The sequence below is a fragment of the Equus przewalskii genome, chromosome 2 (assembly GCF_037783145.1).
Source record: "Equus przewalskii isolate Varuska chromosome 2, EquPr2, whole genome shotgun sequence".
Lineage (NCBI taxonomy): Eukaryota > Metazoa > Chordata > Mammalia > Perissodactyla > Equidae > Equus > Equus przewalskii.
The window spans coordinates 25027935-25051649 of NC_091832.1; the positions used below are offsets into that span (position 1 = coordinate 25027935).

General features: G+C 56.7%; 1 protein-coding gene across 5 annotated transcripts; it reads right to left on the reverse strand.

Moving 5' to 3' along the window:
- Window positions 1–161: 161 nt before the first annotated feature.
- Window positions 162–21319, reverse strand: SERINC2 (serine incorporator 2). Of its 5 annotated transcripts, XM_070596068.1 has the most exons (11): window positions 21204–21307; window positions 20596–20646; window positions 9806–9967; window positions 8593–8783; window positions 8072–8151; window positions 7479–7616; window positions 6603–6772; window positions 4887–4977; window positions 4424–4565; window positions 1683–1898; window positions 162–713 (listed from the first exon to the last, which is right to left on the reverse strand). In XM_070596068.1, exons 1-11 carry the CDS (start codon window positions 21216–21218, stop codon window positions 578–580), a joined length of 1392 nt encoding a protein of 463 aa, XP_070452169.1. In that variant the 5' UTR covers window positions 21219–21307; the 3' UTR covers window positions 162–577. The 5 variants fall into 5 exon arrangements, with proteins under 5 accessions (XP_070452169.1, XP_070452191.1, XP_070452180.1 ...); XM_070596090.1 differs by lacking the exon at window positions 20596–20646 and having other exon boundaries at window positions 21204–21319; XM_070596079.1 differs by lacking the exons at window positions 20596–20646; window positions 21204–21307 and adding an exon at window positions 18184–18309.
- Window positions 21320–23715: the final 2396 nt, after the last annotated feature.

Below are 23715 nucleotides of genomic sequence, written 5' to 3' on the forward strand. Positions count from 1 at the left end.
ATGTTGAGGACAGAGCCCAGGCCCCTCTGCCTGGCCTTCGAGGCCCCCCGTGGTCTGGTCCCAATGCGTCAGCCTCCTCTGCCCTGACGTGCTGTTCCCAGCCCCTACACTGGCCCAGATGGCAGGGGGCGCGCCGAGGGTGAGGAGCACAGGACAAGGGAGGCAGGCACACTGGCTTGTTTATTGGGCAGAGTCTCAGAGACTCAGCAAGGCACGGTGTTGGGGAGGGGGCGGGGCGCCCTGGGGGACGTGGTCCAGAACACCAGGCTCAGTGCCGGCACCCATCGTGGGGAGCACTCCTGCTCTCAGAGCGGCTCTGGGCGTTTCTCTCCTCAGGACCCTCTCCCGGAGCCTGAAAACAAAGGGCCCTTTTTCCCCAAGAGAGTGAGAGCGGGTGACTGGGGGCGAGGGTAGGGAAGAGGCAGCCCCTTGGTCTGGGGCTCAGGCGAGGGCCCGACGCTCCTCCTCCCTGAAGGCACTAGGAGCAGAGGGCCCAGCTCCGGGCAAGTCCTGGGGGGCTCAGGCCACTGACCGTCACTGAGCCCCGAGGCACGGGGTGGGCGGCTGCAGGGCTGCCTCAGCTGAAGTCCCGGTTGGGCAGGAGGAGGGGAGCTACCAGCGTCCACAGGTAGAGGAGCAGCCCCGCCCAGCTGGCACCGATCTTCACCCACACGGCGGTCCACGTGCTGACCATCTTCCGGGTCTCGCCAGGCCTGGAACACAACATCATCCCAGTGAGCCTGGCCACCAACATTGTGGCCTCAGTCTTGACCCTGACCTTATGACCCAGTGGTGACCCCTGACTTCAACTCTGGCTCTTACACTGTGACTCTAGCCCCCATCTCTGATATTTTTGACACTTGGTTTTAAGACCCTAGATATAGCTCTTGACCTTGTACCATAGACCTGACCCTGACCTTAATTCAAACCTTGACCCCAGTCCTAGACTGTAATATTGTGACCTGATTCCTGGTCCCTAACCTTGAGATCCTAATTCTGTGACCTCACTCCTGGTCCCTGACTTTGGGACCCTGGAACTCCTGACCTCTAATCTTGACTCTGACCTTAAATCCTGTAACCCTACCTATGACCACTGACTTTATGACCACAGTTCTGATATCTCTGACCTCACTTCTGACCCTTGACCCCGTGACCCTAGTCCTGACCCCTGACCTTGTTACTGTGATCTTAGCTCCTTGACCTTACCACTTCAATCCTGGCTTCATGGCCTCCTAACCCCAATTTTAACCAAATGACCAAATTTGTGGCTTTATATGGCCCAAATCCCAACTCCTGACCTCATGACTCCTATTCTTGACCCTGTGACTGTGATTCTGACCCCACACCCAATCCTAACCCTCCAACCATGAAGCCCGAATCTGACCCCATACTCCAATCACCAGCCCTGATCTGTAAACCAGGTCTGCCCTGCACAGGCCCCGCCCCACCTCCTGTGTCCCCACTTTTCAAGCACTTAGTGGAGGCGCCAGGAGCTAAGCGGACCAAAATACTGGCAAAGAAACTGAGGCACGGAGGGGGCGGGCTCTACGGAGGGTGCTAGATAGACACTCCACACCCCAGCCGTGAGCAGGCAGCAGGAATAACCGAGTGAGGCGCTGGAGGAGAGGGGAGGTGTGCACCCGGGATGCGGGCCCCCTCCACGCCCAGCAGGCTGCACGTACTTGTACCAGTTGGTGAGTGTCATCATGATGTGCAGGGAGGCAAGCACCAGGCAGAAGTGGAAGAAGGAGTAGCTGTAGGTGACGCCATCCTGCTCGTTGTCGAAGGCCCGGCCCTCGCAGGCCACCTGCTGCTGCTGCTGCGCGGCCTCCAGCATGGGCGGGCTGTCCTCTGTCTGCATCAGGCTGTTCACCTGCCGGTGGTCTGAAGAGCGCACGCTGCAGGGGAGGGAGTGGGTGGTCAGCGCCCTCACTGCCGAGGCAGGCAGGTGGGCAGCACCAAGGGGCCTCACGGTCATAACAACAACGGGCATTATGGTCCCAGAGGCTCAGGGGCCGGCAGCCTGGTTAGGCCTGGACCCAGGAATTTGTTCTGACTCCCAACTCTACCCCCACTCCCCATGTGACCTTGGGCAAGACACTGAGCCTCTCTAAGCCTCTGAATCCTGTCTGTAAGGTCAGGGATAACAGGACCCCCTCACAGGGCTGCTGGGAGGAGTAAACGGAAAAGGCTATAAAGCCCGTGGCACAGAGGATAAACCGAATAAACGGACCCTATTACTCTGGGGGTCCACCTGCCCTTTCCAGAAACATGCACTGAGCACCTGGCACTGCCAAGCACCACACCGGGCACTGCATTCATTAACGCTGTTAATAATTAATAATGCCCACTCGCTATTAAGTTTGCTTTCGTTTCATTAGTTTTAGGTAAGTAGTTTTACCAATTACCTCCCTTTCTTCATGTTTACAGTAAAAAAATAATAGCAGTAATGATTTTTTTGTAATTGCTTTTCTATAATGAGGTCGTCATGTTTTTAACAGTACTTAATAGCTTGAGACAAATATACAATTTTGACAAACCAACTTGTACTTCGAAAAGAAGTGAAACGAACGAGACCTGGCTTCCAACCCCGCCCTCCGCACTGAGGGTCGCCCCTTGCTGACCTTCAACCCACCCCAGTCGCCAGCTCCTGCGCGGACATTTAGGGCACGGGAGCCCAGGGCCGGGCCGTCTGCTGGGGCAAGAGTGGTCAGCAGTGGTCCCCGCCCTCCGGCTGCTTATTCGCTTCCTGGGCTTGAAGAACGGTGCTAAGAACAGAGAGGCCCTCCGGGGCCCTCAGAGGCGCAGCCCAGTGACCGCAGCCAAGCAGGTGCGAGTGTGAGAAGCACCAGGAAGCGGAGGTTGGGCCGGATCAGGATGGGGACGGGGAGAGAAGCAGGGGCGGGGACAGCGTGCTCGTGGCCTCAGACAAGCGGCTGCCCAGCTTCCTCACCCGTGAAACGGAGGTGATATGGGCCTTTGCAGGTTAAAAAAGGAATCGAGTGAGGTGACTAAGAAGAGAGATGTTTGTGAAGTGCCCAGACTTGCGTGGAAGAAAACGTTTCGGAAAAGACCAAACCAAAACGTGAAACAGCCTCAAAATGTTCTAGCGGGGGGGGGGGGGGGGGGGGGGGGGGGGCCGGGGGCAGGGGTGCTGCCTGTAGGAAAACAGGCACTGCCGGATGGACAGACGACGGGGGCAGGGATGGAGGAGCAAGGCAAAGGAGGAGCAGGGCAAAGGTTCCCTCCAGGGAGTCAAGGGCGGACAGAGAAAGCGCCGCTTGGGTAAATGCCGCGGCGAGGCAATCAACAACTCTGCTAGCTTCAGTGTAAACAATAATTATGCTTAATATCATCATCCAGTGACGCTGACAAAACAGCCACTCACAGCCAGCCAGCTGTGCAAACATTCACAGTTACTCGTAATAACAGCAAACACTTATTTGGCGCCTACTACTTGCCAAGTTCTTTTCTCGGTGCCTTATCCATATTAACTAATCTACACCCCTTCAACAATCCCGTGAGGCAGGTACCATTTTTATCCCTGATTTACAAATTAGGAAACTGAGGCACAGAAAGGTTAAGTGACTTGCCAGAGATCACACTGCTAGTAAGGGCAGTGCTAGGTTCAAATACAGGCAGTGTGGCTCAAGTCCACACTGATAAGCACCTGCTAAGATGCCCTTTAAAAAAGTTGCCATGGGGCCGGCCCAGTGGCACAGCGGTTAAGTGCGCACATTCCGCTTCCATGGCCCGGGGTTCGCCGGTTCGGATCCCGGGTGTGGACATGGAACCGCTTGGCAAGCCATGCTGTGGTAGGCATCCCACGTGTAAAGTAGAGGAAGATGGGCATGGATGTCAGCTCAGGGCCAGTCTTCCTCAGCAAAAAGAGGAGAATTGGCAGCAGATGTTAGCTCAGGGCTAATCTTCCTCAAAAAAATAAATAAATAATAAAAATAAATAAGTAAATAAAGTTGCCATGTGACTTAAGTGTGAGCTGCTCTCCCTCAGGGGAGATTGTGGGGTCACAGTCACCTGGGCATGGAGGTTACCACCCGCCTTTTACTGAGGAGGAAACTGAAGCTCAGAAAGGCGAAGCCACTTATCCCAAGGCCACACACAGCAGGTGAGTGACAGTGCGTGGGCCTGCTGGCCCCAGTCCAGACTCCTCCCCTGACCCCACAGCTGTCCGCACCCGCCTGAGCTGGGCATGTGCACCCCAGGTTCAGCCCCACCTCTGCCGCCCAGTCACGAGGTACCCTCTGAAGGACTCAGTTTCCCCACTAGCACAATGCAGGGGCTGGACACGCTGCTGGCCGAGGGCGCCTTCCAGCTTGGCATCTCGGCTCCCACATCCTCCCCTCACTTCCAGCTCCGGGCCCCCAATCATGACCCCTCCCCAGAAACCAGACCCGCACCATACCTGATGAAGAAGGTGCACAGGATGAAGACGACGAGACCCACGATGCTCGGCGCATCCCACCAGTGGGTCTCATAGCCCTCGGGGCCTGCCAGGAACGTCCCGTTGCTCAAGTGGGTCAGCAGGTGGGGGTTGCATTTCTGGTCTGGGGATGGGAGCACGGTCACTCTCAGCCCACACAGGCCAGGTTTGAGCAGCCAGGTAGCCCTGAGGGCAGAGAGCCACCCCAAATGGACAGACAGACAGACAACCCACCACCCAAGTCCCAGCAACAGCGCCTAGCAGACAAAATGACAGAGACAGTTCCAGGACCAGATGGGGTGCCCTCCACCTCCCAGAAGGACTGAGTCTCGGAACGAGCTGGGTCTGGGATGTCCCTGTCACTTGTGAGCATCCCAGCCCCCCAAGAGGGCCACTGCCGGGCCAGGAATGAGGCCAGCCTCCTCGAACGCAGGTCTGTACTCACCGGGGACATTTGACAGGGCCAGCCAGGTGACAAATATGGTGTAGAGTGTGACGACCGAGGCCTGCAGCAGACCCGAGTTGGGCTGGGCCTCCTGGCAAGAGCAGTCCATCAGTATGGCCCCTGCAAACCCAGGGCACCCCGCCCCACCCCCACCCAGCCACTCACACCCAAGTGGGGGACCCCAAACACCCCCACCACCCCAGGGCCATCCTACCCCAGCCCTGTGGGGAAAGCACACCACCCAGGCCACCCTTCACCCACCCAAGGGGGAGTCCTCGCTCTTTCTCTTAACACACGAGCCCACTTGTTCCCCTGTTGGGCACCCTTCAAGGGCAGGGTCTCTTCGCCTCCCTGGTGTGCCCCGCCTTTGCTCCCCCTAGACCGCCTGCCACACTCCTCCTTGCTGACGACACCCCAGCCACCATGGCCAACTCGCTGTCCAGGGAACCTGCAAACCCTTTCCCCCCTCAGGGCCTTTGCACCTGCCATGCCCTCTCCCTGACACATTCCTCCCCACATCTCCACAGGGGCAGCCTCTCTCTAGTTCTCAGTCCTCAGCTCAATCAGGACCCCAGAAGGCCCTGAGAACCCTGGCTACAGCTGCCCGTGGCCCCACCAGCCCCCCTGCCTCTTTGCCGACACCCTCTTATTTTCCATGTGGCACGTACCAGCAAAATCACCTGGCTTGGCCTAGTCTCCTCCTGGCTGTTCTTCCCCACCCACCCCGCCCCAACACACGCACACTTGAAAATATGAATCTAAGCTCTGTGATTAGGAGCACAGGCTCCGGGCCAGCTGCCAGGGGTTCAAATCCCAGCTCCACCCCCTACTACTCTTTACTCCTGTTTCTTCATCTGTAAAGTGGGGACGATGATGGTACAAGGACTAAATAACATGATAGATGCCATTAACTGTTAGCTATTTTTCCTCCTCTTCCTCACAGCTGTATCCCCAACATCGAGAAGAGGGCCTGGGACACAGTAAGTGCTCAAGAGGTATTTGTTGAGTAAACGCTGATTGCTGTGTGACCTGGGACAGAGGCATTACCCTCTCTGGGCTTCAATTTTCTCACTGGGAAATGGAGGCCCTGACTAGAAGGGAAGTTCCCCACCTCTCTGCTGAAGACCCTCCAAGACCACCTAAGCTACCTCTGAAACCCCTGGTGGGCTGAGATCCGAAAGGGTGAAGGACCACTGAACTCCTTTTCTGAATCACAATTGATTACCTTGGGATTACCATTATCCCACACGGGCTGGGATTAGACACTGTGCAACTGCACCTTCCAACACGCCTTCCTGAGGTGTCTAGGAATCGTTCCTCAGTGTCCCTCCCTAATGTTCTCCCAATTTGCATAAAAACAATGACAATAACAATAATGATAACAATAGCCAATGTCTGATGGACAGCCATATGCCAGGCACTGTTCTAAGTGTTCACAAATATGATCTGGAGAATAACTCCAAAGAGTAGGTATTATTATCCCCACTTTACATTTGAGACGAGAGGTGCACAGAGAGGCTGAGGCACTTTCCCAAAGACACCCAGCATGTAGATGTGAGAGCCAAGACCCTAACCTAGGGAGGCTGACTTGGGTGCCCATCCTCTTGGTCCAAACTTCTGTGACTGCCAGCCTCTGCCCCAGGACCCCAAGGTTCCTACAAGAAGTCCCACACCCAGGGGCCGGGTGTCAGGCCAGGCAGAGACAGGCAGGCTCACCTGGACCTTGGGCAGGACGGCGATGATGGAGACGCAGACGCAGAAGGTGAGGTTGAGGCTGATGAAGACCTTGCCCTCGTGGCAGGCGCCGGGCTGGGTGTAGAAGACGAACAGCAGCGTCACCCCCGCGATGGACAGCGCGTAGAAGAGGAGCGTGAAGAAGAAGAGGCCTGAGCGGAGGGGCAGCACGCAGCGGGTCAGGAGGCCCAGGTCCCAGCTCCCGGGAGGGGCCTGTGCAGCAGGCCTCCCTGTCTCTGCCTCAGCGTCCTCACCCCGGGAACGTTAGCATCTCCCAAACCTCCGTCACTCACCAACACCTGGTGAGTTTCTGCCCCATATCCTGAACTCAAATGACTCAGTGCCCACAAGTAGGGTGACCATAAAAATAAACACAAGGAATCCAAAGCGGTCTTTTAAAAAGTGCCCTAGATGCTGCGGTCTGCTGCAGCCGGGCTCCGGCTGCCAGAGAGACCAGCGGGGAGGAGGCGGGAAGCACGCCGGCACCAAGCGAGCCTTTCTCCTTGACTGAGTCAGAAGAATCGAGCAAGAACCCAACGGGACTCCCTCTGCCCCTGGGGTTTCAAGGACCGGGTGTCACCTGAAGTCTGGTCTGGCCGCGCAGCCCCGTCTGCAGGAGTCGCTGCACTAGACTCGTCCAGGGCTCCCCAGTCCAGCTCAGCCCATCCCCCTGAAGTGCCCCAGGGTGGCGGCCCCGCCCACACACCCCCTGCCCTCCGTCTGCCCTGGACATTCAATGCCTGCCCTAAGGCGGGGGCTGGTCGGATGCCCTCCAGGCCCTCATCCAGCTTCAGGGACCCGTCGATGCCCCAGGTCACCCGGCCCCACACGGAGGCCAGCCGGTCGGGCGGCACTGACCTGCGTACCAGGCGCGCGAGTCGCGTTCCTCGGCCTTGCCCAGCCACCGCTGGTTCCAGGAGTGTGCGAAGTCGATGAACAGCACCAACTGGATGAGGATGAAGAGGAAGGAGCCCACGACACCAAAGTAGAACCAGACTGGGTGGCGGGAGGGCAGCAAGGAGGTCAGCAGGGCAGCCGCCTGAGCGACAGAGCCGTGACCCCACCTGGCTCCCCCGGGACTCCTGGGGCAGGCACACTCCCAGGGTCTCCCCTTCACACACACATTTATTCATTCAACAATCATTTGTGCCACATCCTGCATTGGGGACACTCAGAGGAGGCACAACCCTTTCCTCAGGGAGCTGCCAGCCATGTACCAAGATGCGATGTGGCAGGGCAGGGGTCAGGGGTGAGGGAGGTTCCCCCAACCCAAGTCCCCAAAGGCCATGTGGCCAAGCACCAGAGGGCTGTCTCCCGGGTGGCGGGGGAGGACCCAGCCAGCAGCCAGGGTCCATGTGCCAGGGCAAAGAGACGCCCCACCAGGGCTCCCCGCTCTGGGGACCCCACCTCCCTCTTGGTGGCCCCCAGCCCTCCCCACCAAGGCCACCTACTGTTGGAGAAAGAGCCATCAGGGATGTAGAAGGCGCCCACAGTGATGCCCACCAGGACCAGGAACTTAAAGAACCAAAACCTGTGGGGGCGGTAAGCAGCACAGACAAGAGAGCTGAGTGGGGGAAGGGAACAGGCCTGACCCCCAGAACCACACCCCCAAAGAACAGGCACTGAGAGAGATGAAGAGGGACTTTCTGATGGTCTGATGGACACAGAAAGTCTGTCCTGGCCCTAGAAAAAGCCCTGAGGGGCAGCGGGAAGGACCAATTAGGGGCCAGGATCCTCACTGGGGTTTAGCCCCAGCCATGTCACTAAAGTGCTGTGTGGCCTTAGGCATGTTGTTGCCCTTTCTGAGCACTATTTCCTCATCTGAGAAACGGGAATAACTAAACGAGCTGATCTCTGTGTTGTGCCCTCTGGCTTCAGGGGCTCCTGAGTCGGAGGGTAGGGTCTGGAGACAGCAGAGAAGGGGGAAAACCACTGCGGGAGGGTCCCGCGGGGCAGGGGAGGCCCCCCTCACCCGTTCTGGATGGCTGCCCTGGGGTCCCGGCTGCTGCGCACGCAGATCATGAGCAGGGTGAAAAGGAAGAAAAAGGCGGCCGTGGCGAAGGACATGCGGTAGACGGCGCGGTAGCCGAGCAGGGAGCCACAGTCGATGTGGCCCTGCAGGCCGACGGGGGTCCCGACCCCGTCCTCACACACCCAGGGCAGCTGCGGAGACAGACAGAGCAGCTCAGAGGCCCCGCCCACCCGGGACCCAGGAGGGAGGCCCCGCCCACCCAGAACCCAGGAGGGAGGCAGGCCCCGCCCACCCGGACTCCAGGAGGGAGGTCCCGCCCACCCGGGATCCAGCAGGGAGGCCCCAGACCACCCGGTACCCAGGAGGGATGGAGGGAGGAATGGAGGGAGGAATGGAGGGAGGGAGGGAGGAAGGAAGGCCCCGCCCACCCAGAACCCAGGAGGCAGGCCCAGACCACCCGGAACCCAGGAGGGAGTCCCAGACCACCCGGAACCCAGGAGGGAGGCCCCAAGGGGCCGGGCCAGGACAGAGCCCCAGCCTCCCGCGCCACGTCCACTCGCGGCCACCTCCGCGGCTGAAGTCCTGTGAGGGAGCCCCCAGCGACAGCCGTCCAGTTCCACCTCGCTACCATCTGCTTATCTCCCTGTCGGCCGCCCACAGCCTCTGGAACGCCCCCCACCGTCTAAAGCAGGGCTCCCCAAAGTTCTCCGCCCACCCCCATCCTGCAGACGCCTGGGGAAAGCCGAGAGGCCAGGGCCACTCTCCCACAGACTCAGTCTCCCAGGGGGTCTGAGAATCTGCACGTCTAGCCAACTCCCCAGGGGATTCACACCTCTATGCACTAAAATGTGGAGCCACTGGCCTGAATGTCCCCCTGGTCTGTGCCAGGCTATGAAACACTGATGAAGCGACATTAGGGGGTCCCAAACTGGGCATGCGCATCAAAGCGGGGAGAGCACGCCCTGGGCCAGTGTCGGGGGGCAATAATGATTAATAAGATTTCCCAAGGGGAGCTTGGCTTACGAGACACCGAATCCCCGTGTGCGGCCACATCCTCCTCCCCACACGAAGAAACAACCCCCATCGCCAACCTTGGGCCACCCCTGCCCACCTCCTCCTGATTAGCTGGGACCCCAAGCCTGGGCCCCCCGAGCCTGGAGCGGCTGAGCCTTCCCCAGAGGCCCGGCACCGCGCCTCCGCCAGGGCCGCTCACCTTGTAGAGCTGACTCTCCACGCCGGGACTCAGCATGATGATGGACACCAGCACCCCCAGGAAGAGGAAGACGGTGAAGATCAGGCGGCTCACGGTGGAGTTGCGGCTGGCGGGGCAGCAGGCGCACAGGATGCAGGGGGCAGAGCCGCAGAGGCAGGACGCCTGCGGGGGGCGGGGGACGGCACTCACTCTGCCTCCTCTCCCGGGCCCACGTCCCGCCCGAGCCCGCAGCACCCACCCCGGCCCCTGCCATGTCTCCAAATCTGCACGGAGCCCGCCTGTACCACCCGCCCCGCGCCGGGCCGGGGCACACCTCGTCCCCAGGCGTCACCCCATCGAACTTTCAAGCCCGAAGGGGAGGCTGAGGGAACCAAGCCTCAAAGAGGCTGGGTCACACAGGGTCACAGAGCCAGTAAGAACGGAACCCCGATTCAAAGCTGGATCTATCACAGGTATTAGGAAGAGAGAGGAACTTCAGAGAGAGAAAGCTGGAGTGACACTTACTTAGAGGAGGTCAGGGTGGTAAAAAAACTTCTTAAAAAATTCAGCTCTGTCACTGATTATCTGTGTGACCTTACACAACTCACTCAACCTCTCTGAACCTCAATATCCTCTTCCATAAAATGGGAATCATAACAGCTCCTACTTATCATGTGGCAGTTGTAGGGATGAAACAGGAATTTTAACCTGTAATCCCTCAGGCTCGCTCCTCCCTTCCTTGCTTAGTTTTTCTCCCCAGGAGCTCCTATCATCTGACTGGCTTTACATTTTATTTCTAGCATGTAAGCTCCAGCAGGACCAGCATTGGAGCTCTAGAAACAGCAGGTGCATGTAGACATCTGCTGAGTCAATGGAATGAAGGACTGTGAGCGGCTGTGATCTCCCACTCCGGGGCTTTCGATGGCAGCGGTGGGCTCACCCTTCCCCTCCGGGCTCCTCTGCCCCAGCTGGCGTCAGCCCCTCCCCTCCCTGGGGCTGGCTGACATCACTTAGGGGCTGGTGATGCCACACCATTCATGGGTGGCATCCCGAAAGGAGACACCTTCTGGGAGCCGGGTCCACGGCCCAGCCTTTGAGAAAACAGGCTCACATCCGGGTCCATCTGGTCAACTGTTTACCGGCCCCGAAAGAGCCCAACTCCTCCCCCAGGTATTGAAGAGTCTGGGGAGCAAGAAGGACACGGGCCCCGCCCTCCCAGTGCCTCCAGGGGCAGGAAAGACACTCAACACGGCATCACCCCTCATGGTGAGGACGTGCCAAGACATATATGCTGGCATGAGAGTAACTGACGGGGCCACATCAGACTGGGGGTGGCGGGTCACCTCCTTGAAGAAGTGACATTTAAGCCGAGAGCTGGAGAATGAGGAAGCACTTGCCAGACCCAGGGGAGGAAAGAGCGTCCCAGGCAGAGGGCACAGCGCCCAAGGCGGCTCTGCACAAGCCGGGCGCTGGAGAAACAGCGAGAAGGCCCTGCAGCCAGGCTGGCAGGGCCGGCGGCCACGTGCAGGAGCTGGCGATGGTCTGGAGCAGTGGGCGTCCACTCGAGGGCCTGAAGCAGGACGGATGGGGACAGCCTCACCCTCAATGACCACCTGGGGGATGGCAGGCCAAAGGGGCCCCTGCTCCTCGGGAACCCTGCGCCCTGCTTCCTGGACTGCTCACACGGCGTCCAGCGCCCTCTGCTTGAGGTGTGGCTGTCTCCTGTCTCGCCACCACTTCTCCCCAGACGGGAAAGGATCCTGGAAATGCTCCTGTTCACCCATCTCTCTCACCCACAAAGCCAAGTACAACATGGAGGCTAAAAGAAATGCTTGCAGAATGAAATTTTCCCTCGTGGTCCAAATCCTAATAGTCCACCCAGCCAGCAACAACTGGCTACATCTCTGAGCCCCCACCCCAAGCCCTACTCCTCTCCATGGCCGCTTTCTGGGGATGAGGAGATAAGCAAATGCCAGAAGTGTTCTGTAAACCATAAAGAGCATTCTGGTTATCAGACAGAGCAGGCTCTTAGCCCCATTCTACAGAGGAGCAAACTGAGATCAGAGAGGTTAAGAAACTTGCCAGAAGTCACACAGCAAGTGGACGGCAGTGCTGAGATTCAAGTAATGACAGACAGCTTCTCTTCATAAAGAGTCACCTAGTCCCACGCACTGTAGTAAGCACCTTATCGACATTAAGCTTCACTGACACTATAAAGTAAGTGTGTTATAACCTCCCATTTACAAATGGGGAAACTGAGACTCAGAGAGGTGACACGACCAACGTCACACAGCAAGTAAGCTGAGGAGGTGGGATTTGAGCTCAAGTCTGTCTGCACCAAGGGCCCGCTAACTCATCGATGGCAGTCTTATTTAATTTCCAAACACCCCACTGATGAAAACAATCCCTCCAGTGCTGGAGAAAACCGAGGGAGGCCGACAGGCACTGATCCCGGGAACCAGGGGCCCAAGTGCCTGGGTCTGGCTTGTTACCACTTGCATTTGAGACACAAGAAAAGCTGCCCCACTGCAGTCAGCGAGCCTGGCCTTTCAATTCACTCTGGCTCCTAGAGATCAAAATCCAGGTAGTCCTGAGACCTGAGGCCTCAGGATTTCCAAGGGCCTGGCTGACACAGAGAGGCCAGGTCAGGGAGAGAAAAACACACAGCAGCCCCCAGCCGCTTCCAGAGCATCCTTGGAATTGGCCATACGTTCTGACCCAGGCCCTCCACCTCTGGGGATCGCTCCGGCAAGAACCTCTTCCTACAGAAGCACCAGCCTGCGGGAGTAAGTGCATTCACGCGCACACGCACATACCCACGAAGTTCACTGTGGCACTGTTCACACCAGGGCAACGAAGGCGAAAGCGGAAGATAACTAAACGGCCATCAATACCTCCTGGAACTCCCCTGGGAGGGGTCTCTGCTGAATGGAGCAGTATACATGTCACACTTAAATGAGCACGTGTAACCAAATACAATCAAATATAAATTATACCCCAGTCAAGTTGCTCTTGCTATTAAAACATAAAAGTTTTGAATTAAGAAAAAAACTAAAATAGGCATAAAGCTTTAGGCTTTATGAGCTTATTAGAATATGAAGAAACTGCAAATAACCCAAAGGCCCAACCCCAGGGCACGCGGTGGCCCATTTACTCCTGGGAATGTTAGAGGCAGGAAGATGAAAGTCACTCTGCTGCAGAGCAATAGGGACTGACGCCTATGATGCAACAGGAAAGCCCAGGCAGGCACGAAACCGTGCCTGCACGAACATGACAATCACCACCCCACCCCCAAAGGCACTCGGGGAAAGGCAGCCACGGAAAAGCACCAGAACACTGAGAGTGGCCGAATCTGAGCGCCAGCCAGGATCTTGGAAGGGAGAACTCCAAACTTAGGAAGCCCTGGGTCTCAGAGTCTTAAAGCTGCAAGATTCCTTGGCATTCAACTGGTCCAGCCTCTCTCTGATGAAGAAGTACCCAGAAGGCAGCTGGCCACCTGCTGCTTGCACACGGCCAACGACAAGGAGCTCACTACCTCCCAAGGAGAGCTGGACAGCTCTGGAGCTGTGCATGGTTTGGCGTGGTGGGAACACATTGTCACTGAGTCACTCACACTCTCTCCCGGTTATCCCTAGAGCCAGGACCCAGGTTCTTAGAACCACTCCCCGGGCACTGGGCTGGCGGCGGGTGGGGAGGGGGGGTGGGCGGTGGCTAAGGCCTAGGGCCACAGTTTAAAGTTGCTTTGTTTAAAACACACTAGCCCTCCACTTCTGGGTATTACTCAAAAGAACTGAATGCAAGGACCCAAACAGATATTTGTGCACCCACGGTCAGTGCAGCATTATTCACAACAGCCAAAAGGCGGAAGCAACCCAAGCGTCCATGGACCGATGAATGGATAAACAAAATGTGGTCTATATGTCCACTGGAATATTATTCAGCCTTAAAAAGGAAGGAAATTCTCATACACACTGCAACATGGATGAACCTTGAGGACACTGTGCCAAGTCAAATAAGCCAGGCACAGAAAGATAAATACCATCTGATTCCACTTACCTTGGGTACCTAGAGAGGTCAAATTCATAGAGACAGGAAGTAGAATGGTGGTTCCCAGGGGCTAGGGGGAAGGGAGGGGGAGTTATAATTTAACCTGGAGGAGCTTCAGTTGGGGAAGATAGAAAAGTTCTAGAGACGGATGGTGGCGATGGTTGCACAACACTGTGAATGTGCTTAATGCCACTGAACTGTAGTTAAAAATGCTTAAAATGTTACATTTTATGTTACGTATATTTTATAACTAAAAAAAGGAGGGGGCAAGGAGTTTTCCGGGAAGAGTAGGAAGTTAGCTAAGTAAGGAAGGGAAGGGTATTCCTACAGAGGAAATAAGACCTGTCAAGCTGTAAGGAATTCTGCATTTTCAGGGTAGCTGGGCAAGAAAGGAAGCTGGAGTGGTGATGGAGAGATGGCCAAGGTCCCCGCCGGCCACGCCAAGGAGTCTGGACTTTATCCTGAAGGCAACGGGGAACAATTGCTAAAGGGGAGGCATGACATAGATTTGCAGTTTAGAAATATCACTGGGCCACAGAAAGGAAGACAGACCAAGAGAGTGGCATGCGGGAGCTTCAGGAACAGGGAGAGAGAGTCAGGGGCCGTTTCCAGTGACCCAGAGAACTGATACCAAGGAAGAGACCGATTCTAGAGTTCTCCTGGGGCGCTTCGCCCAACATTTACGCCTTTCTGACAATACCACTCATTGGGATCGATCTCACTAGGGGTGTATTTGTTAGACATCCATTTTTAATATATATATGTATCATGTCTCCTAAAATAAACTACAAGCTCCTGGAAAACAAAACAAAGACTTAAAATAGTCCATTTTATGCAATGCACATTTTGCCTCCGTTAAACAGAAAACGGGTGCCAGCAAGGATGGGATGGCGCTTGCAGACTTCATGAACACCTCCCCGACTGGCTGAGCCAGCCCAGGACCAACAAACCGCAGAGAGAAGAGGTCAGCCCCAAGCTACTCAGCGCACATTGCCTGCCTCCCCCCTCGCAGCACTAAGAACAGAGCGCCTGGTCTTGGCTCTGCCACCAACTGGCAGTCAGACCTCAGACAAGTCTCCTTTCCCCTACGTGGGACTCAGTTTCCTCATCCAGAAATGGGCTCCTGGGCAGGACAGTAAAGCGGCTGGAGTCCAGGCTCTAGAAGGGGACAGCCCTGGGTTTCACCGGCTGCACCACGCCCTTGAAAGAGTCGAGAGCAACTGAGAACTCTGTTTGCGGAGGGCCACAGCTTGGCAGCTTCGCAGTAAGGGTGCGGGCATGCTCATCTCAGCCCCAGCCACTCCTCACGACGTGCTGAGAGACAGGGGCCACTTACAAATGGGGAAACTGAGACTCAGAGAGGTGACACGACCAACGTCACACAGCAAGTAAGCTGAGGAGGTGGGATTTGAGCTCAAGTCTGTCTGCACCAAGGGCCCGCTAACTCATCGATGGCAGTCTTATTTAATTTCCAAACACCCCACTGATGAAAACAATCCCTCTAGTGCTGGAGAAAACCGAGGGAGGCCGACAGGCACTGATCCACTGTTCTGCCCCCTTCACAGACAAGGAGAGAGGCGATGGGACGGCCCCCAGTCACGCAGCCGAGAGGGGGCCCAGCCAGGATCCGAGTCCATTTCAGGCTGACCCAAAGGCCCTTCACACTCCCTCGCATGCAGAAGGCCCTCCCTAAGTATTTACTGACCGTCCAACTCATGTGCTGGCCTGCCCGGTGCCTCCCATCCCACCAGGGGCCCATCTTATCTCCTCCCAGCCAGGACTCACCTTCAGCCCAGTACAAACGCTGACTCAGAGCGCTACGACAGGCAGATGCAAATACGTCACAGCTGGGAGGGTATAAAAGTTTTCCCCACCGACGTATGTACCCCCAAACTTTCCCCCTAAAAATGCCTGGGAACCCCCTTTAGAACATCACTTCTATAGGGCAAGTCTTTATGGAAACAGGTTGTTATTGGTGGCCAGTAGCGCCCAACTACACCACTTAATACTGTGTGGCTGTGAGGAAATCACTTTCCCTCTCTGATCCAGTTTCCTCATCTGTGAAGTGGGAATATTAACTGGCTCACTGCAGTTGCTGTGAGGATTAAATGGAAGGACGCATATAAAGTGCTCACTGCAGTGCTGGGCCTGTGCCACCACTGGGTGCGTGGTAAGGATGCAGTAAAAGTGGCTATTGTTGGTATCATTATCTGCAAAGTAGGATAAGTATGTCACAAGGCTGGGGGGAGAACCAATGAGATGGCAGGGGTGAGGGGCTGGCAACAGTGCCTGGCAGGCAGTAGGTGCTCAGTAAATGTCAGAGGTCAGAGCCCCAAGGGGAGGCCACTGAAAGGAGGGGCAGGTCCCTTGCAGACACTAGCCTCCCACTAAGTGAACCTCCCAATTCTACCTTGGGCCAGCCCTGTCCCCAGGCACCCAAGATGTGGAGGGAGGGCAGGTGTGGGCAAGAAGTCTGGACCAGGAATCAGATTTTAATCCTGACTGTACGGTTCCCCATGCTTTCACTGTGCAACCTTAGGCAAGTCAGCTAACCTCTCTGGGCTACAGGTTCCTCATCTCACGAGGGTTTGAGAAGACCTGTCAGGTGCCTTCCGGTCTCAGCACTGTAGGATTCTATGACTCAGAAACCAGCACTTGGCTCCAGAGGGAACTCTCCACCCACCTTTCAAAGATGATAACAATAGCTCCCATTTGGAGCACTCGCTATATGCCAGGAACGGGGCAGGGCACTTTCCAGTCTTCCCAACAGCATTACAAGGGAGGCAGAGGGAGAGACAGAGGCCCAGGGGACTGGCAGGTCTTCTCTCAACACCCCCCACGCCCAGACCAGCCCAGTCAGATGGACATCTGGTCAACAACCAGAAAGCTCTCCCTCCTCACCAGGAAGCAAACCCTTCCTGGGCAGACGCAGCCCAAACCTTGGTTTCGGGGCGGGATCTCAGGGACCAGCTCTTGATTCCTACACAGACACACAGACACTCGGGGACACACACACACACACACACACACACATGCACGCACTTCACAGATGGGGAAATGGAGGCCCAGAGAGGACAAGAGTTCTGTCCAGGGACCCTCTGTACAGCCTCTGGGCAGACAACGCAGCATTCTCAGAAAATGGCTGTAAAGTCAATCTCTAGATGCCCCAGCTCGCGCCTCGACACCAGCCTCCTAACACACACACACACACACACACACAACTCAGAGACAAAGGAAAGTAAGTCCTGGGATTCGGCAGCCGGCAGCCACCAGACGCCCCTCTTCCTCTCTGCTCCTCTTTGTTCGGGGCAAAGGGGGAGGGGGCTGCCTGAACGAAGCTCGGGTTTAATGAGGGGAAGAGGGAAGGAGAAGGGGCCTCCGCCAGGGTCTGGCCGAAACTCCTCCCCGGTGCTGGCTGCCCCCCAGGTCCCCGAGCCCAGGCGACCAGGTACTCCCTCCCCCCACGGACCCCAGCCTCCCTCAATTCCTGGGTTTTTCAAGCCAGAGCTGGGCCCGGGCGGCACCCGCACCCACCGCACGGAGGGCGGCTTAGAAAGGCGCAAGGGGCTTCCTCCACACCCCGCACTGTGGCTCCGGGGCCCAGAGGGGAAGTGTCTGGGGCTCGCTGGGGAAGTGGCCAGGAGTTAGCCTGAGCCAGACTGAATGAGGCAGACACACGGACGCAGAGAGACAGACAGACTGGACGGGCGGACAGACGGACAGACACCGAACCATAGACAGACAACGACAGATGGAGAAGCGACGGATGAACAAAGACAGTCGGACAAACGAACAGACAGGGACAGCCATCAGACAAATACAAATGGACAAACGGAGGCAGACGAACAGGGACAGACAGACTGACGGACAGACTGCCAGAGGGACAAAGAAGGACACACGGCGGAGAGAGACGGGGAGCAGGCAGCCCACACAAAGAGTCAGAGCGTCCGGGAGAGAAATGGGAGGCGCACGGCGCGGGTGTCCCCAAGTTGGACGAAGTGAAGCCACAGCGCCCACTCCCACCCCGGGCTCGGAGCCTCAGTCTCCCCAGCTCCCCGTAGGGGCGCCGGCCGAGGGCACTCCCCTCCCCCGCCCGGGCGCGCCCCAACCCCTCCCCCGCGGTAACCCGAGCCCGGGACACCAGCTGTCGCCGGCGCCCGCAGGCCCGGGACGGGGACGGGGACGGGGCCCGAGGGAGGGGGGACCCGAGGGGCGAGGAGGGGGCTGCGGGTTCAGAAAGACAAGTTTGGAGGAAGGAAAAAGAAGAAACTATTTGGAGGAAGAAGACGGGACACAAGCGCAGGAAGGAAGAAGGCGGCGGCGGCGCGGGGCGGACGCGGGGCTGGACTCACGCAGCTGAGCAGGGAGCAGGCGCCCAGGCAGGCCCCCATGGCGGCGGCGGCGCGGGGCGCGGGGCGCGGGGCGCGCGGTCTGCTAGGGCTCCTGCCGCCCCGCCGGGCCCCGCCTGGCCCCGCCCCCAGCCCCGCCCCGCCTGGCCCCGCCCCCGCCCCGCCCCGCCCCACCTGCCGAAGCCGCCGGTCACTTTCCGGCGACGCTCCGGGCCTCCCGGGACTCACCTGGAGCAGGTGCATGGGCGGGACCCGTCGGGGAAGTCGGGGTGCCTGGGATCCCCGCGGCCACGAGACCCGCGCAAGTGGTCCCAACTCTGGCCCAGGCTCGTGTCCTGGTCCAAAGTGAGGGTTTGGAAATGGTGACGCCTGGGTTCGCCAGGCCACAGCTTGAGCTCGTAACGCTGTTACCCCACTTCAGGGGGCAGAATCCAAGAGATAGTCACCCCTGACTCGGCGCTTGACGTAGAGTCTCTGCCCAAGGCGCAGGTGTTGAATAATGAATAATTGGAGAAAGAAACGGACAAGCCACTTCGCCTCTCTGAGCCTCAGTTTCCCCATCTCTAAAGTGAGGATGCCTACATTATAGGGCTGTTACAACACGTGGTAGATGCTTGACGAATGTGAGCTCCCTGTCGTCCCTGTTTCTCCTGAGACTCCTCAGCACTCTTTTCCTGTTCTCCCCTCCATCCACCTGCTCCTCAAGCCCTACTGACTGCTGTCTTGGGCCACGTGCTCCCCCGAGCCACCCTACTTGGTGGCTCATTGCTCCCCACGGATGCCCTAACTCTGGGCCCCAGCTAAGGGGATCAGAAGGGGTGGGTGTGTCACATTCCTGGCAGCCCATCCCGCAGGGGTAGGTGGAAGAGACCCAGGGGCGGGCTCTGTAATTAGTCTCTGTCCCCCTCTAGCCCTCTCCTAGCTCAGCCCTCGACAGGATAATGTTAGGGAAGGAAGTCTGGGTGCCTCGCAGCTGACCCCGGGGCCAAAGATCCAGCCTGACTGCATCCTTGGGTGATTCATAATTAATGGGGCCAGGCTTAGCCATTAATTGTGCCAGGACTGTTCTAGAAACATATCCTACAGTTTCCTCCCTCCACACTGGCCCACAGGATACCTCTCCCTGGAAAGCCCTTCTTCTCCTTGTTCCCTTTCCTAGCCATCGAAGCCTTGCTCACATGCCATGTCTTCTTGGTGAAGAGAACCACCACCCCAAACCACTGCTTGGCCCCCTTAGGAATGAGTATCCTCCAGTTTCTCTGTGTTTCAACATGGGCCTCCGTTATGGCCTCACAAATAAGTAAAGTTACCACAAAGCTTGAGCACGGACCAAACCCTGTCACCTGCATGGTCCCATCCAAGCCCCCACAATAACCCTGAGAAGTAGGTTAATTCCCTACCCCGCCCCAATTTGCAGATGAGGACACTGAGGCTCAGAGAAGCACAGTGACGTGCTAGACATAAACTGAGCTGTGACTACTGTCGTTGCTGTTATTGTTGCTCAAGGACACACGGCTCAGAAGGCAGAGCTAGAGGACCACCGATCTGGCCTTGATCTCAGAATGCAAGGCCCGTCCCTGACATTCCACTGCCACTCCTGGAAAGTGGAGGCGGCAATACCCAGTCCCCCTCTTTTGCTGTCCAATAATGTGTTCAGTCCTTCCCAAGTCTGAGACCCTTAGGAGGCTGTGAGCCGCCCAAGGACTGTCTGATTCACCTCTGGCTGCTCCCTCCCCTGCCCTGGGTATAGCACGGGGCCTGGCGTAAACGTTTGATGAATGAATGTCTGAACTTTTACCACAAGCCCAGGTTCCTCGTTCTGCTGTGACTGACAGTCTGATCTAAAACCTGCCCCTACATGTCACCTTCTACCCAGCAACCCTCCGTGCCTGGAATGCCACCCAGCAGTTGCGGTGAGCCTGTCTCACAGCCCCCCACCCCAGGGGTCAGCTCCTTTTGACACTTCTGCCCCATGAGCTGAATTTTCCATCCGTCAACACCTCCCTTTCCCATGACCTGGTCCAGAGAAAGTGCCCAAGAAGAGATGAGCAACACCTGAGACTCTTGCTCTGTCCCAGCCTCTCACACCCTCTGCCGTCCTGGGGGGGGGCCACTTCCCCTCTCTGTCCCTCCATCCCCCCCCCCAGAGATGGGGGTGGTTATCCTGCTTAACCTCCCAGAGCAGTTGGGAGCCTCGAGAAAGCGTTCCAAGAAAAAGGCAGTGATCTGAACGGAGCGAGGGGTTAACATAACTCCGAGTGTAAAAGACGGCCTCCTGGTTTTAGATTGAAATTTTCCAGAGCAGAGTGACATGCTGCCATTGTCCTGGCCTCCCCCACCCAAGACCGAGGCAAGCTGGGCTCTCTGGTCCCCATGTCACCACACGCAGGGGGGCAGACTCTGCAGATGACTCACGGTGTGCCCTTGTCCTGGTGACTGTTGCTCTTTCAGCCTCACGCTTCTCATCTGTGAAATGGAGATAGTCATTTTTGCCCCAGCTATCTCAGGGGATTATTGAGGAGATGAAACGAGGAGGTGATAAAGAGGCTTCATTGCTCAGTGTCCAGACCAGACCACCCGCCTTTCTCCCAAGTCTTGAACCTCCAGCATGGAGCCAGAATCACTCTCTCTCACACCTCCAAAGGCAAGGTCACAGTCAGTCCCTCCCCAGCCCCCGGATCTTGGCAAGTCACCCAACCTCTCTGAGCCTCGCTGGAGGGTTGGGATTCAGGGTCACCACAGCCCTTCCAACTATGTCACGTCATGTAAACTATGTCCACGGAGAGAATCATGCAGGGGTCCTTTGGTCCAGCCCCCTGTGCCTGTCACCCAGCCCAGACAGATGCTCAACTCCCCAGGTCCCAGAGGAAGTAGGCTCTGGCTTCTTGGGCCACTCACTCCAAGGGTTCTCTAATCTGATCTCATTGGGCCTCAGCTTTCAAATCTGCAATATGGGAACGATTCCCTGCTCAAGCCCCCAGGGCCCGCCAACACCCCCAGTTCATTCTTGCCCTATCCCTTACCATCCTGCCGTCCATGGGGACTCAGATGCACTCTGGCTTTCAGCCTCCCGTCCCCTTGGCCTTGCTCTTGGCACTGGCCTCCACTTCCTGCTTCTGACCCATTTACAGAGAGGGCTGAGGCTGTCCCTTATGAATATGCATGTGGGATAATGAGGGTTTGGGATTGGGGGAGCATCTGGAGAGAGGCATCCACGTAGGCACCATCTGCCCGTTCTCCCCATACACAGCCCCCCAGCGAGGCCACCCTCCTCCCAAAGTGTGCATGCGAGTTTGGGGCAAAGGCTGAAGAAACAACAATAGTAATATCCACAGCAACTATTTTTAAGTGCTTACAACTTGCCAGGCACCCTGCTAATAGCATCTCCTGTAAGATGCTTTTAAGGTGAAAACTATTTTCCCCATTTGACACATAAGGAAATTGATGCTCTGAGAAGTTGGGTGATGTGCACGTAGACTGGATGTGGAACGTGCACGTGGTTATGTGCAGGGCGAGGATGGAACCCAGGTTTTGCTGGACTCCACAGCTGGCACTCTTAACCTCTGCCACCCAGGTGTACAGGGCCAAGCCAGGAGCCCTGAGCTCGTGGTCCTGGGGCCACATCTAGAGCTCACACTCCAGCAGACGAGCTCACAGTGGCCTTAGGCAACCCAGACTTTAGGAAAGAACCCCAGGTCCCGCAATTGACTCCATCTGTACAGTATGGAGATGGGCATACAGGTGTGTGCATGCAGTGCATGTTCACATGTGTGTAGACACACGTGTGATGCACGTGTGAGCGTAGATGTACCCACCGTGTGTTGTGCATGTTTGGATGTAAACATGTGTGACAGGGGTGTCCCCGAGGCTGCCCGGTGTATGCACTCCTATGCCACTTTTGTTCCTTTTTCAGCCAACACTTAGAGAGAAACTGCTGCGTGCCAGGTGCTGGGGATATGGTGTGAACAAGGCCAACGGGGTCTCTGCCCTCCTGAAGTGACAGCCCTGTGGGCTTTGTACCCATATGTAGTAACACTCCAGAGGGAATCTTTGTGGGAGGTTTTCTTTGTGGGAGGTGGCTAGGAAGTGAGAGAAGACAGTGGTGAAGGTGGAAAAGGTGGGACACGCGGGGTGGGGAACTCCAGGGGAGCCCCTGACATTTGCCAGAAATGAGTAGGGGGGAATAAGCCAGGACCTGGCATGGACTTCACAAGGGTCACAGGTCTGAGGATCCTAAAAGGTCTCTGGATGCTTCCTTCACAGACATCAGGGATCTGCCGTGAATGCACATGTGGGCACCGTGTGTGTGTGTGTGTGTGTGTGAGTGTGTAGCTTTATATGCGTGTGCACAGGTGATTGTGCGTGGTGTCTGCATATGTGGATACATGTGGATATGTGTATGGAGTCGACGTGTGTGAATTGGGGGACATGGGTAAATCACATGTGGTGTGTGCACATGGGGGTTTTACACGAGGGGTGTGCGTGTGAACATGTGTGCAGCAGGGCCTGTTACTGTGAGGGAGAAGGAGAGAAGAGAGTGCCATTTGGCCCAGGCCCCACATTCACAAGCCTCAAAAATGCATCGAAGAATGAGATGGATAGATGGCGAGATAGAGAGACAAACAGATGGAAGAATGGATATGGATGGAGGGATGGATGGATGGAAAGAGGGATGGGTATGTGGCAAAGCAAATATGCACAATGTTCATTGTAGATTCCAGGCGGTGAGGATTGGGGTGTTCACTGTACAATTCTTTCAACCTTTCTGGGCGCTGGAAATTTTTCGTAATAAAATGTTAGAAAACAAGGTACACTCAAAGGGGGCTGGATGTCTAGTCCCAGAGAATCACGTACAAGATGGAAAGAGCAGCATGCTCATCATACGATTTGACACTTAGATCCCACCTCCAGACCACACAGCACTGTGAACGCATATCTTTTATAATTCCTGCAGTTAGCTTATGAATCTCTCAATTGCATCACATTGTGTTTGTGAGTACGTGTGTGTGTTAAAGATACTAATTTATTAAATAAAAACATATGAAACAAAGCGCAATTGTGACCAGCCTTTCTTCATTTCTTCATTTTTAACTTATGAAGAACCTCAAAAATCAGAATTGCTTGGGCCCCTCTTGGCCTATGAGGGTCCCCGCTGTGGGAGGAGTGCGTATGCGTTTGCACGTGAGGATGTGAGCGCACGTGGGTGGGGGAGGCCGACTCCCGTGAGAGAGCCCACCCCAGGTCAGCCTCCTCCAAGCCCCCATGAGGCCAGCACCCTTCCTGGGGGGAAAGGGATGTCTTGGAACTGAGGAAGGGCAGCCACCAGCCCCAGGGCAGCCTTGGGGACCAAGAAAAATGTCATCTGAGGCTTGGACACGCTCAGGCCAAGCGGCGTCCCCTGGCAGCAGTGGGAGTGTGGGCGGCTGAAAGTGGGGTGTTTCCGGGAGGAGCATGGGGCCAAGGCCCTGAGGCTCCTCCTTTCCTCCCCATCCATGCGTTACCTCCTGTCTAAAGCCACTCCTCCTCCCCGCCCAG